This window comes from Geotrypetes seraphini, chromosome 9 (assembly GCF_902459505.1).
Source record: "Geotrypetes seraphini chromosome 9, aGeoSer1.1, whole genome shotgun sequence".
Taxonomy (NCBI): Eukaryota; Metazoa; Chordata; class Amphibia; order Gymnophiona; family Dermophiidae; genus Geotrypetes; species Geotrypetes seraphini.
In genome coordinates, this window is record NC_047092.1 from 178,483,624 (window position 1) to 178,498,279 (window position 14,656).

General features: G+C 43.4%; 1 protein-coding gene across 2 annotated transcripts in view; it reads left to right on the forward strand.

The window, feature by feature from the left end:
- Window positions 1-10,013: 10,013 nt before the first annotated feature.
- RFC4 (replication factor C subunit 4) overlaps window positions 10,014-14,656 on the forward strand; it is a 49,222-nt gene continuing 44,579 nt past the window's right edge. The window contains exons 1-3 of one of the 2 annotated variants that reach the window (XM_033957707.1): window positions 10,014-10,237; window positions 11,021-11,145; window positions 14,153-14,231. In XM_033957707.1, the coding sequence (XP_033813598.1) occupies window positions 11,030-11,145; window positions 14,153-14,231 (195 nt within the window). In that variant the 5' untranslated portion in view covers window positions 10,014-10,237; window positions 11,021-11,029. Of the gene's footprint in view, window positions 10,320-11,020; window positions 11,146-14,152; window positions 14,232-14,656 lie in introns of both variants that reach the window. The other variant, XM_033957706.1, reaches the window with a different exon arrangement.

The window sequence follows — 14,656 nt, forward strand, 5'->3', positions numbered from 1 at the left end:
ACACTCTCTAAAGTTGAAAGGGGATAGATTCCGTATGAACGTAAGAAAGTTCTTCTTCACCCAGAGAGTGGTAGAAAACTGGAACGCTCTTCTGGAGGCTGTTATAGGGGAAAACACCCTCCAGGGATTCAAGACAAAGTTAGACAAGTTCCTGCTGAACCAGAACGTACGTAGGTAGGGCTAGTCTAAACTAAACTAAACCTTAAGTTTATATACCGCATCATCTCCACGGATGTGGAGCTCGGCACGGTTTACAAGAACTTAAAATACTGGAAGAGAAGGAAAAAAAAGGTTTACATGAACTTATATATAGAAGAGAAGAGTAAGGGGGGATAGAATTACATTTTAGCGAAAAGCCAGGTTTCAGTTAGGGCGATGGTCTTTGACCAAGGGCCACCGCGTGAGCGGACTGCTGGACACGATGGACCACTGGTCTGACCCAACAGTGCCAATTCTTATGTTCTTATGATTGATTGATTTATTCAATTTTCGATACCGTTCTCCCAGGGGAGCTCAGAATGGTTTACATTAATTTATTCAAGTACTCCAGCATTTTTCCCTGTCTGTCCCGGTGGGCTTACAATCTATCTAATGTACCTGGGGCAATGGGGGGATTAAGTGACTTGCCCAGGGTCACAAGGAGCAGCGTGGGTTTGAACCCACCACCTCAGGGTGCTGAGGCTGTAGCTTTAACCACTGCACTACTCTAAAAATCAAAATATAGTAAAAGTGAGACAAGTGTAGGACAAAGAAGCCATTGTGACATCACTGATGAGGTCGGCTCTTATTGGTGGAATGAGGCATTTGATGTCACAATACCAGCCCTGGTTATCAGAGGCTGAAACTTTTCAAACGATTTATTCAGGGGAGCCCAGAACAGTTTACATGAATTTATTCAGATACTCAAGCATTTTCCTTGTCTGTCCCGGTGGGCTTACAATCTATCTAATGCACCTGGGGCAATGAGGGGATTAAGTGACTTGCCCAGGGTCACAAGGAGCAGCGTGGGCTTGAACTCGCAACCCCAGGGTGCTGAGGCTGTAGCTTTAACCACTGCACCACACACTTTTTCATTTCATATCACTGGATAACAAGAAAAGTGTGGAATAACTTGTGTAAGTTTCATGGCTCCACATCATTCTTTTCATGGATGGGCTGAGAACTTTATCAGAGGTCACTCATATTAAATGCCCCCTCAGAACCCATTATTCCTGAAATAATACCGAGACATAGCAAAGAAATGATTGATCTGATCATTGCAAGCCTTAAAAATAGCACCGGTCTCTAGGCCAAGTCACAGCATCCGTGTGGTTTGGCAGCCGTATTATCCCTAAGCACGCAACTTGCAACCGCAGCCCTGGAGTCACTCTTCCAAGTTGCAAGTGCTATTTCAGTGACCAAATGTTACACCTAGAACAATTATAAAGTGTTCGATCAAAATGATAAGATGTAGAGGTTGAAATGCAAAGCAGCACAGAGCAGACTAGTCTAATAAAGGCCTGTGGCCTTCACACAAATCAGACTTTGGAGGGGGTGACAGCTGTTGCTTAGCAACAGAAGAGTTTATTTGAGATCTGTGGGCCATAAAGGATCCAGATGAGCTGTCGGAGGATGTAGGATCAATGCTCACTTATTGTCTTTTTGAGTATACAGTTCGAGGCTGGGAATATGTAAAACCTAAATTAGAAATGCAACACTATCATCGATTCACCAAGAGAATTGTCTTTAATGTGCTCGTTACTAATTGAGGGAAGGGGCAGAGGGGAGGAGGGTGTGCCATGCCCTTAGGAAGACCGTGCTTGGGGTGGACCGCCCCCCCCCCCCACACACACACACTCCCCTTAGTATGTCACAGAGTGTTAGAGATTGATCTCATCCAAAAATTAGCCTATCACAGTTCAAAGGGGAATTGTGGAAAATTGTGATTTGAAAGTTGTTTGGGAAGTATTCTGTCTAATAGCTAACTGTAAATTGTGTAAACTGTAAATTTTATGTATGGTAAGAGGAGAAATAAAGCAGTCAGATGAGTGTAAGTCCCAGCTGGTTCTTGGTCTTGTTATATCTCAAGGGGAGGATGGAGTGCAGCTCTGGCGCCTGGTTAGAACTCCTGTACTTTGTACTCTTCAGAATCACAGGTCTTTGGAACGACCTTACTACCCCGCTGCGGAACCTGGGCTCCCTCCAATTATTCCGCAAGCAATTGAAAACCTGGCTTTTCACTAAAATGTAATTCTATCCCCCCTTACTCTTCTCTTCTATATATAAGTTCATGTAAACCTTTTTTTTTCCTTCTCTTCCTATATTTTAAGTTCTTGTAAACCGTGCTGAGCTCCACAACATCCGTGGAGATGATGCAGTATATACACTTAAGGTTTAGTTTGGAGCGGGATCAGCGCGTGTGTACAGGTTCGGCCAGTGCTGGTGGTGTTTAAGTGGATGGCGCATGTACACAGGTCCAGTGGTGTTTATGTTCCTGCAGGGTGTGCACTGGGACGCTGCGGAGCCTGGGAAAGCATGACGAATACCGTCTGCGGATTCACCGCTTCTGCTCCATACAGTTTCACGCCTGCTTCTGCAGCAGTACCAAGCCCAGCTCCAGAAGCAACGGTGGCTGCTGAGACAGGAGCAGCAGTACTGGGGAGCCACCCAGGCTGCGATTCTTTTCCTCTTCCTCCTCGTCTGGCGGCTCAGCGTCTTTCTCCTTTTTATTTTATTCAGGTACATTAGTTTTTGGGTTATTTTATTCTGTACATTAGTTTTTGGGTTGTGGGACGAATCATCTGGGTTTCCATTATTTCCTATGGGGAAATAAGCTTTGATATACAAGTGCTTTGGATTGTAAGCATGCTTCTGGAACGAATTATGCTTGCAAAGCAAGGTACCACTGTATTATTAAATACAGAAAATGTGAAGGAGAGATAGATCAGATGCTAAAGACAAGAATCAACTCATACAAGCACTACAGGCTTAGGAGTGAAGTTCATTCCTGTCACAGTATTTGGAGAAATTGTCCCCGAGACAAAATTTGTAAACATTACATCACTGTAAAGAAATGCATTGGGACCCTGACCCTAAGAGAATTGTGGAAAATTGAAGAGGTTGTGATAAATTGAGACAGCCCCATCCTGACTGATAACAAGCAAGGAAGCCGGACAGAGTGGAAAAAGAAAAAAATCAGCCAAACAGCATTGATCATAAAGGTGCCTGTTTCAAGCAATTACTCTGTGAATCATGGAGAGAGGGAAGATCCTCCAGTGCCAAGAGACGCAGTCTGAGACCAAAAATCTGGCAGAAATATTTCCCATCATTTTGTGCATCACAGGCTTGATTAAAAAGAGTTTCCCAGCTCACCTGGATAGGTTGCCTATCCATATCACATCTTATGAATTCTAGACAGAAGCTGCTTTGGCTATGATGCAAGCGCTATGTGTATTAGCAATAAGTTAGAGAGACTGAGATCATACACCACATACCCTGGCTTAAGAGTGAGGGGAAGAGTGTGGCGCAGCGGTTAAAGCGGGTTTTTTGGTTGGTAAATAGGTTTTTCATATCACTGCATTTTAAATTTGGTACAATAAATTATTGCCTGCATCGTGTACATTGTCTGCAGTTTTTGTTTGGTTTTCCTGTTTCGGTGGTTTTCCTGCAGATTCGGTTGGATTTCTTTTTTTTTTTGTTGCGCAGTGGTTAAAGCTATAGTCTCAGCACCCCGAGGTTGTGAGTTCAATCCCACACTGCTCTTTGTGACTCTGAGCAAGTCACTTAATCCCCCTATTGCTCCCAGGTACATTACATAGATTTTGAGCCTGCCAGGACAGACAGAGAGAAAAATGCTTGAGTGCCTGAATAAATTCCTGTAAAACCGTTCTGAGCTCCCCTGGGAGAACAGTATAGAAAATTGAATAAATAAATTACTGTCATGGTATGTAATAAAACTAATCAGTTTGAAGAAATTGTCCCCAAGACAGACCAAGGTGACACCTCTCTGCATCAGCATTTTTCAGACTCAGATCACTGCATCAATGACCTCATAGTCAGAATACTAAGAGGACATTGCAAAACAATCCCGGAATTGGAAAGTGCAACCAATGCTAAGCAGATTTATATGGTCTGGAGATAGGCTACGATGGCAACTCCTGTAGTTGGGAAGTAGGACCAGTGCTGGGTAGAATTCTGCAGTCTGTTTCCTGAAATTGAGAGGAAGAGATACAACACAATGCAGTGTCTTATATACCGCAATTTTCTGCAAGGAATCTATGCAGTTTGCAATAAGATTTAGATCAAATTCCTCCTGCCAATTTTCACTGGCCTGGGGGAGGGGGGGGGTCAGTCCCCAGTGTTATTTGTCGGGTAGATGTCAGGGAAGGCTGTTTTTGTAAGGGGGGGGGGCTTTTTATTTTTATGAGATGTAAATTTAAAAAACACCATCAACACCTCATCTCTTATCAATCGGCATTATGGGGCAAAGACCTGGAAAAACTAATTACGCACCCAAATAACTATGGTGAATTTAGGAAACACCTAAAAACATACCTATTCTTGAAATACCTAGATAGCTGATCTGCACAATCTCTCCCATAACAACTGTCAGCCACTAATCTCCAGCTACATAAGTTCCACTCAATCTGTAGCATCTTTCTAATCATTGTAAACCGCATAGAACTTCACGGTCTTGCGGTATATAAACTGCTATTATTATTATAACACACACACACACAATGCAACTATGCTCAATAAAAAAAGGACTGAACTATTGGTAAGACAGACCAGTCGCTTTTTTTGGATTGCTAAAACCCATCGCATTTTTATGTGCATCGCCAGGCAATGTTAGTGTATCAATCACTGGGGCTGGTTTGCATGGCGTTTTAATATTAAACAGCTAATTCGCATGGCCAGATCGGAAAATGGGCGATTGAGGAGTAAAAGCACATGGTGAGCTGATTTGTGCATCAGGTCGGCAAATGAGATCATCGCCAAAGCAGTCAAAACTGGTCTAGCGACGATGGCTGACTTTAGTGCATCTAGCTCTGTGTGTGTCTGCCCTAGGCTCGTCCAGTGATGAACCCACCCAAAAATAACCCTCTGCAACTCCTTCACCCCCAAAAAACTATCTCACACAACTGTCCTGCTTGTTATTTGGAGAAGGCTGGCAGATAAATATTACTGGATGGATGACATACATTTCAGCCTTTCCATAGAAATGGACAGTAGGTAGCCACAGATCTAATATTATCCCCCAGTTCTGTCATTTTTTTTTCATGCTTTCCCTCTATACAAGGGAGCCACATGAATGCAGTGAAAGCCTACAAAATCTAAACTCTATATTGTTGTAGTTTTGATGATTTTTTTTTAACTGGAGGGCTCTGAGGAGTCACTCAAATGCAATACATAACATTTCTTCCATAATAAAATTTGCACTACAGTATATTAATATGCTGTCAGAATTCATGACAGCTTCTGTTCATAAATAAATGCCAACTGCACATAATTTTATTTGAAACTGGAACAACCTATCTGATCAATTGCCAAGAACCAAGAGTGAGATCTGGATTTCATGTGACAGGGAAGGGTTTATTTAACATTGTTCATTGCAAATCACAGACTGCTTTTAGCAGATGGAACATTGCCATGTCAATTTGTGCACCTTTCCTGTTCCCATGGAAACCATTTGTGGGACTATTTTGCTGTCTTGCAAAAATATTTAGCCCATTCAGATTGCTCTGTCTACTGCAGTGTCTCTCAAACTGTGTGCCCTAAAGAGATTCCAGACTGCACTTGACTTTATTTTTTAAAAAAATTTCCCTTCATAAGTATATACTGGAATAGATGACATGTACGTCACTTACGCAAGAATAGAAACATAGAAAGGTGACGGCAGAAAAGGGCTATAGTCCACCAAGTCTGCCCACTCTACTGACCCGCCCTATCAAGTCTGAGTGTCTTACTAGGCCTCTGTAGGGATCCCACGTAGATGTCCCATTTATTCTTAAAGTCAAGCACGCTGTTGGCCTTGGCCACCTGCTCCGGAAGCTTATTCCAGTGCCCTACCACTCTTTCCGTGAAGAAATACTTCCTAATGTCACCCCTAAATTTCCCTCCTCTGAGTTTGAGCGGATGCCCTCTTGTGGCCGAGGGTCCCCTGAGTAGAAAGATGTCATCTTCTACCTTGACACGACCCGTGATGTATTTAAACGTTTCAATCATGTCTCCCCTCTCCCTGCGTTCCTCGCAGGGGTGTCGAAGTCGGTCCTCGAGGGCCGCAATCCAGTCGGGTTTTCAAGATTTCCCCAATGAATATGCATGAGATCTATGTGCATGCACTGCTTTCAATGCATATTCATTGGGGAAATTCTGAAAACCCGACTGGATTGCGGCCCTCGAGGACCGACTTCGACACCTGTGCTCCAGAGTGTAGAGCTGCAGTTTGTTCAGTCTCTCCTCATACGAGAGACCCTTGAGCCCCGAAATATTCCTAGTGGCCATCCGGAATCTGTCAATGTTATGAGCGGCTGTGTGCGTAAGGATACCACCACCCAGACCAGCATCATTCTGTGATGCGATTGGTCCTTGAAAACTGCCTGTAATTTTACTTTTTTAAGCAGTAGTTATCCTAACGAGCAACAAAGCAATGGAGGCTTTGTTACCATTTGGATCTTCTTGTCTTTGCAAACTTGGATTTTTAGCTCTGACAGAAATTAAATCAAAATAAAGAGAACGACTGCAGATGGTGGATGATGAAATGCATGTTTGCTTGTCAACTAGAATATGGATATGCGGGATATAAATGTTTAAATATATAAATAAAAAAAGAAGCACATCCTTCGCAATCAGTTAATGTGCAGCAAAGTAGTTGCGCTAACCAATTAGCACAGAACATCAAGTTTATCAAGTTTATCAAGTTTATTATGTAATTTGATTAATCGCCTATTCTACATTCTAGGCGATATACAAACAATAACGAGTGAATAAAAACTTGGGGTAGTTATTACATAGACAAATAAAATTACATAATTACAAAAACTTACAATCATGAAACATTAGGAAAACTATATTTAAAGGGTTACATTCTGTATCAAATTTTATATTTCAGGATTACAACAATAGGGAGGGAATAAAAGCACAAATAAGAAAATAAAAGGTTAAGAAGGATTATAAAGTTATTTATTAACTAAAAGCATCATTGAAAAAGAAACTTTTAAGCTTAGTCTTGAAATTAACTAAGTTCTTTTCTTCTCTTATATAAATAGGAAGATTATTCCAAGATTGTGGGGCGGTCACTGAAAAAATAGTAAGCCGTCTAGTGTTAATAACTTTCAATGAAGGAATAGCCAATAGATGTTGATCCTGAGATCTAAGTGTTCTTGTAGTTATATAAGGAATTAGAACTCTAAAAATAAAAGCTGGGGTTTGAGACATTATTGATTTGAACGTAAGCAAACATATTTTATATAAAATACGATGTGCAACAGGAAGCCAGTGGGATTCTTTAAGTAAAGGAGTGACGTGGTCGAATTTCTTTGCTTTATGAATTATTTTTATGGAAGCGTTCTGAATGATTTGAAGGCGTCTGATTTCTTTTTGGGATATGCCCATGAACAAAGCATTGCAATAATCTAATTTGGAAATGATTAGGGAATGTATTAGGATATTTAAAGATTTTGCGCATAAGAATTTTGCAACAGAACGAATTTGGCGTAATCTAAAAAAGGTAGATTTAACCACATTGCTTATATGATCGTGGTATGATAATTTAGTGTCGAATGTTATACCTTCTCTCCGCCCCAGCGTTAAAAGGTAAAAACTATCCCCCTCTTTTACAAAACTGCGATAGCAGTTTCTAGCACGGGGAGCTGCGCTGAATGACCCGCGCTGCTCCTGACGCTCATAGGAACTCAGTGAGGGTCGGGAGCAGCGTGGCTCCCCGTGCTAGAAACTGCTATCGCAGTTTCGTAAAAGAGGCACTTTGTCTGGGTTTTGAAAAGCTTCCAGCTAGCAGCAACGTCGGGACGGCATCTGCGAATGTGCGCATGCAATGCGGTGACATCATGAGCATGCATGTGACATCATCACACTAGCGCATGTGCAGATGCCCTCCCGACAAGCGACCAGGTTGAGGGAGCAAGGCTGGGGGTGGAACAGGGCGTGACTTGGGCAGGCCTGGGGGTGGGGCCATGGGTCTGGATTTTCGTTCCAAAAAACCTGGTAACCCTAGTCAAGAGGGATGCCTTCTCTTTTGCCGGCGGGCTCGCCTCTTCAAAATAGTGGACCTTCCCAATGCTCCCTGTGAAGCACTGGGCAGGGCCTAAGGCTCTGATTGGCCCAGGTGTCCACAGCCCCTCCTACTTAGGGATCTTACCAGGTTCTTGGGACCTGGGTTGGCCACTGTTGGAAACGGGATACTGAGCATGATGGATCTTCGGTCTGTCCCAGTACAGCAATTCTTATGTGAGCCAAGTATTGAACAGTTACTACCGTGTTTCCCCGATGATAAGGCAGGGCCATCAAATAAGACAGCCCCCCCTTTTTAGAAAAAAATGTAAAATAAGGCACCCCCCCCCCCGCAAATAAGCCACCCACCGATACCTGCTCTTACCCGAATCGGGTGGTACGGTGGGTGACTCCATGTGGTCCCTCCGTCTACCGTATTTGCCTCCATGGCTGCGTGCCGCGCCTCGTCATGAAGTGAAGAGGAGGAAGTGACAGGACTGCAGCGCGCGCACGTGACTCCGTGCAAGGAAACACAGGCAGCTTCCCTCATCCCTCCCTAACGGAGACTGCAGGAGTTTGTTCACGGCCAGAACATCCAAAAGTGAGACACGCAGACAGGTTTCTTTTGCTGTGAGCAATACCACTTACTGTATATAAAGCCTGTTTAAAATGCATACGGTATATAAACAATGGTTTCACATTGTCAAGTCCCCTCTGATGCTGCACTACAGAATAATCTCTTTACTGTGTTTCCCTGATGGAGAACATTGGGGACATTAAATGGTACAATATATGGTATGATGGATAAAGCTGGCCATACACGGTACGATTTTTCGGCCGACCGATTCTTCAGCCGTCAAATAAGACAGCCCCCCCTTTTTAGAAAAAAATGTAAATAAGGCATCCCCCTGAAAATAAGCCCTAGAGCATATTTTGGCCTTCCAAAAAAAATAAGACAGTGTCTTACCATCGGGGAAACAGGGTATGAAGCCATTGTGACAACACTGATGAGGTTGGCTCTTAGGCATTGGTTGGCTCTTAGGCATTCCAAAGCTCACAATATGAGCTTTGGAATGTTGCTCCTCTTTGGCTTTCTGCCTAGGATGGCCACTGTTGGAAACAGGATATTGGGTTTGATGGACCCTTGGGCTGTCCCAGTACAGCAATTCTTATGTGAGCCAAGTATAGAACAGTGAAGCCATTGTGACATCACTGATGAGGTTGGCTTTTAGGCATTATGACATCACAGTACCAGCTCTGGAATGTTGCTCCTCTTTGGTTTTCTGCCTAGGATGGCCACTGTTGGAAACAGGATACTGGGCTTGATGGACCTTTGGTCTGACCCAGAATGACAGTTCTTAAGTTCCCTCTACCTTTGAATCTTGCCGCGAGACGCCTCAGCACGCTCCGCAATAGACCGTTACAAGCTAATCAGTTAACCCTCAATTCCCAGCAGAAACACCCATTCTCCGCCCCCCAGACACGCCCCCCACGCTTTTCTCTCCTGGCGGCAGCTCTCTCTCTGAGCCAGAGCGGAACGAGGCACGCGCATTCCTTTCTCGGCTCCTCCTTTTCCCGGAGGGAATGGGGGAATTATTAATAAGGACGGAATCCCTTTGTGCCCCGCCCACAAAGAAACGCCCACTCTCCGCCCCCCCCAGACACGCCCCCCACACTTTTCTCTCCTGGCGGCAGCTCTCTCTGAGCCAGAGCGGAACGAGACGCGCAGAATTATTATTAATAAGGACGGAATCCCTTTGTGCCCCGCCCACAGAGAAACGCCCACCAGATACGCCCCCACGCTTTTCTCTCCTAGCGTCAGCTCTCTCTCTGAGCCAAAGCGGAACGAGGCATGCGCATTCTCTTTTCGGTCCTCCTTTTCTCGGAGGGGAGGGAGGATTATTAATTAATACAAACGGAGTCCCTTTGTGCCCCGCCCAGCTCTGCGGCTTCGAGCGACAGGAGTTAAGATAGCGGCGATCTGTCCTTTGCTCGCTCTCTATGGCTGGTCCTCCGGGTACCGGAAGTGGTAAGAGCCCGTTTCCCGCCGCCAGGGCTGTATGAATAAAGGCGCGGGGAGCGTTCGCTTTTCTTGAGAGCGGAGACAGAAAGTGAGTTATTGGGGGGGAGGTGGGAGCTGTTTGTGTTTTTGGCTCTCGGACTGTTAGTGAGGCTGAATGGTAGTTGCTCTTGACATCTTCCCTTTGTGTCTAGGCCAGGGGTGTCAAAGTGCATCCTCGAGGGCCACAATCCAGTCGTGTTTTCAGGATTTCCCCAATGAATATGCATGAGATCTATTAGCATATAAGGAAAGCAGTGCATGCAAATAGATCTCATGCATGTTCATTGCGGAAATCCTGAAAACCCGACTGGATTGCAGCCCTCGAGGAGGGATTTTGACACCCCTGGTCTAGGCTGAGAATCTCTCCACGACAACCCGTAAGGATCATTGGGAGTTCTCCAGGTTGCCCATCCATAACAAACCCCCCCCCCGGCTCTGAGGGGGTCACTTCTGCATGTGCTGTGATCTTAGTGACTTTCACCTGGAAGTCAGGAAAAAATGGGGGATTAAAAGTCAGATCTTGGGCTTGTAAATGCCCCGTTAATGCTTGCCAGAAGGGCTTCACCCTAAAGTGCATCCACAGCACTGAAACAATATCAGAGATAAGAATACAGAAATTGCAATGTTGATATCACTGCTATTTATCTGATATTAATAGAACTAACACTGAAACTGCAAAGATTTCAGATTAACAGCATTTGTAACTTTTCAGCTTCTAATATTAAGTTTGACGAGCACTTCTTGTTATAGGTGTGGAGAATGCAGGCATTTCTTAAAGGACCATCTTCCATCAGCACCAAACCGGCCAAAGAAAAGGCAGCAGGCGGCAGTGGGGACAGCAAGAAGCAGAAACCTGTGCCCTGGGTGGAGAAATAGTAAGGATTTGATTGCATCTCCTTGACATAGTAACTTGCATGAGGCTGGCCTTCACGCTGGCCTACATAATCTGGAGGTTCGTTTTCAAAGCGCTTAGACACACAAAATACCATAGAAACTTTGAAAATGAATCCCATGATTTCTTTTTGTTATTGAGGTTTATACACCATAGGAGTGGTTATGATAACTCCTAAAATGGAGGTGGCAGTACATTTACACATACTCTACAGATGTAGGAAGACTTGCAGGTTCCTGTGGTAACTGTATAACTTGGCACCTCTTTAAGCACCCCTGATGTTGATAGCAAGAGCTTGTTCTATAGAATACTATTGAATCAATCAGTGAATACCGTTCTCCCCAGAGAGCTCGGAACAGCTTACATGAATTTATTCAGGTACTCAAGCATTTTTCCCCATCTGTCCCGGTAGGCTCACAATCTGTCTAATGTACCTGGGACAAAGGGGGGATTATATGACTTGCCCAGGGTCACAAGGAGCAGTGTGGATTTGAACCCACATAACCTCGGTCACACAACCTACTATTTCACTGCAGTTAATAATAATAATAACTTTATTCTTGTATACTGCATTACCATGGAAGTTCTATGCGGTTAACAGATGAAGAGACTGTACATTTACAGCGAAGTTACATTTTCGGCGATGCTACATTTACATTATTGGCGATACATTTACGGTGAAGTTATTTTTACAGCTAGGTTACATTTGCTGAGAGTTACATACAGCGGTGTTACATATAGCAGTGTTACGTATGGCGGTAAGTCGAGGTCAGGGGAAGAGGCAGGGAAGAGGGGGGGAGAAGTTAGAGGAATTTGTCAAAAAGGTAGGTTTTGATTGACTTCCTGAACATTTGATAGGGGGGGGGGGAATTGGAGATGAGGGTTGTGAGGCATTTGTTCCATTTGCCCGCTTGGAATGCTAGGGATCTGTCGAGGAATTTCTTGTAGAGGCAGCCCTTCAGGGAAGGAAAGGAAAACAGGTAGGTGTTTCGTGTACGAGAGGGGCCTGCAATTTCAAGGTGCTCAGATAAGTAGATTGGTGAAGAGCCTGTTAAGGTTTTGAAGCAGAGGTAAGCGAATTTAAAGATGATTCTTGCTTCCACCGGCAGCTAGTGGAGTTTAGTGTAATAGGGGCTAACATGGTCATATTTTTTGAGGCCGAAGATGAGGCGGATGGCAGCATTTTGAACTATTCTTAAACGTTTGATGGTGTTTTTGTAGGCTCCCAGGTATATGATGTTACAATAGTCCAGTATGCTTAAGATTAATGATTGGACCTGTAGACGGAAGGAGAGGTGGTCGAAGTGGCGTTTAATGGTGCAAAGATTACAGAGGGAGCAGAAACATTTTTTAACCTGGGCACTGGTATGATCTTCGACGGTCAAAGCATCTATCTAGGATGACTCCAAGGATTTTTATGGTGGGGTTGATAGGATAGTCTAGACCATTCAATTTCAGGGAAGTGTTTGTTAGTTTATGGGTAGGGCTTGCCAGGAAAATTTTGGTTTTTTCGGTGTTCAATTTTAATTTGAATTGTGAGGTCCACAGTTACATTAGACACAGACTTGATGTAAATGTGGCAAAGGTGTACATAACCTACAAGCATTATTTTTAAAAAAAAATAATACTGTTAAGTGGCAAGAGCATCCATATCTCCCCCCCCCCCTCCGTTTGCATTTGCACAATCTGCCACTTGCATGCATCCTTGCAGAATAGTAGACAAAACTTCAAAAGGAGGAATGGAGGGAAAGTTATAACACAACAAATTCCAAAAAACAGTTAATTGAAAAAGTTAGCTAAGCACCACAATACTTCTTAAAGGCGAAAGAAAAAGCCTCAGATTGTTGGTGAGGTTAAATCCACACTCTACCAACCAAACATCACAGGCACAAAAAACTTTCACCAAATAGTAAATATGGTACTATTGTTGGGTCCCTTTTTCGTTATAAAAAGTATTTGACTTGTAAAGAGAAAAGCATTTCCGATAGCATCTCTGTAGTAATAATGACTGGGAGCCGTGTGTTCATAGGCATTTTCAGGTTTGTCTCCTTGTTTTATAGAAGGCATAAATGCTAGGTATACAGAATAGTAAAAAAAAACTTGTGACAAGAGATCACATTGGAACAAATGTTTAGACAGTATAATCTCGTTATAACGGACTTGCTTATAACAGAACCTCATCTATAGCGGATGAGGTCCACTGGTCCCAGCCTTTATAAACATGCAGAAAATCATCGCATATAGTGGACTTTCAGATATAACGGACAACCAATTTGGTCCCCAGAGCCGCTTTTAGCTGTAGTTTTATTTGGCTATAACGGACATGCAAGCTCCGCCTACAAGGCGCGTGGCGTGCCGATGATACAGTATCAAAATGCAGCCCAGAAGAAAATGACAGAGTATTTTTCTTTCCAGTACAGTACGACATAATGCTTTAGAACATCTTTTAGTGTTCTGGTTTTGCAATCATTTCGTGCCATACCAATGTTTTGCTAAGTTTTGTTATTGATGTTGCTGATATGCTTGTGCAGGAACTGTTCATTGATTGTACGTTGTTTCAAGTTGACCTAAATAAAGTAAAAAAAAAAAGCAACTCTGGATATAACGGGCTGTTTTTCCAGGTCCCTTGAAGTCCGTTATAATGAGATTGTACTGTAGAAAGTTCATACTGTGTGTTAGGCATACATTTTTCCTTCTCTAATTTTTAAGTATTTTGTAACTTTAGCTAAAAGCAACAGCCTCTGTTTCTTATGATGTCATTGAAAGCAGCAGGGTTTGTGCCTTTAAATAAGGGACAAGGGTAGGTGGGTGGGAGGGGGATGCTCCTGGGCTGAGCAGGGCAGTGAGGTTTAAGTTGAGATATCCCTATGCATTTCTGTGGCCTAATGCAGAAGTGAATGTTAATTGGTTGATGCCATACTTCTCACCTGTCAGAGTATATCCATTTTACTGCTACCTGGAGACTTGATTTTCTTTCTATTTTTGTGTAGTCGTCCTAAATGTGTGGATGAAGTGGCATTCCAAGAGGAAGTTGTTGCCGTGCTGAAAAAATCACTTGAGGGAGCTGATGTGAGTATTAAAATGCTGTAGCGGAGAATGCTTCGGAGCATACTGGTAGAATCCAGAATAGTTTATTGATTTGTATCCCGCCTTACACAAAGCAGGTCGCAACAAACGCATATAATCCTCTCTGAACACACTACCCGGACCCTTGTCAACACTCTTGTAACTTCACGCTTAGATTACTGCAATCTGCAAAACTCTGCTGCACGATTCAATCTTCTACCAACCTTGCTACTCATGTCACCCCTCTCCTTAAATCATTTCACTGGTTCAAGCTCCTATTGCTGACCTAAACTAAACTAAACCTTAAGTTTATATACCGCATCATCTCCACGGGAGAGGAGCTCGACACGGTTTACAAAGCTTAAAAATATAGGAAGAGAGAGGAGTAAGATTTACAAGGGCATATATAAAGAGGGGATGTAACGGGA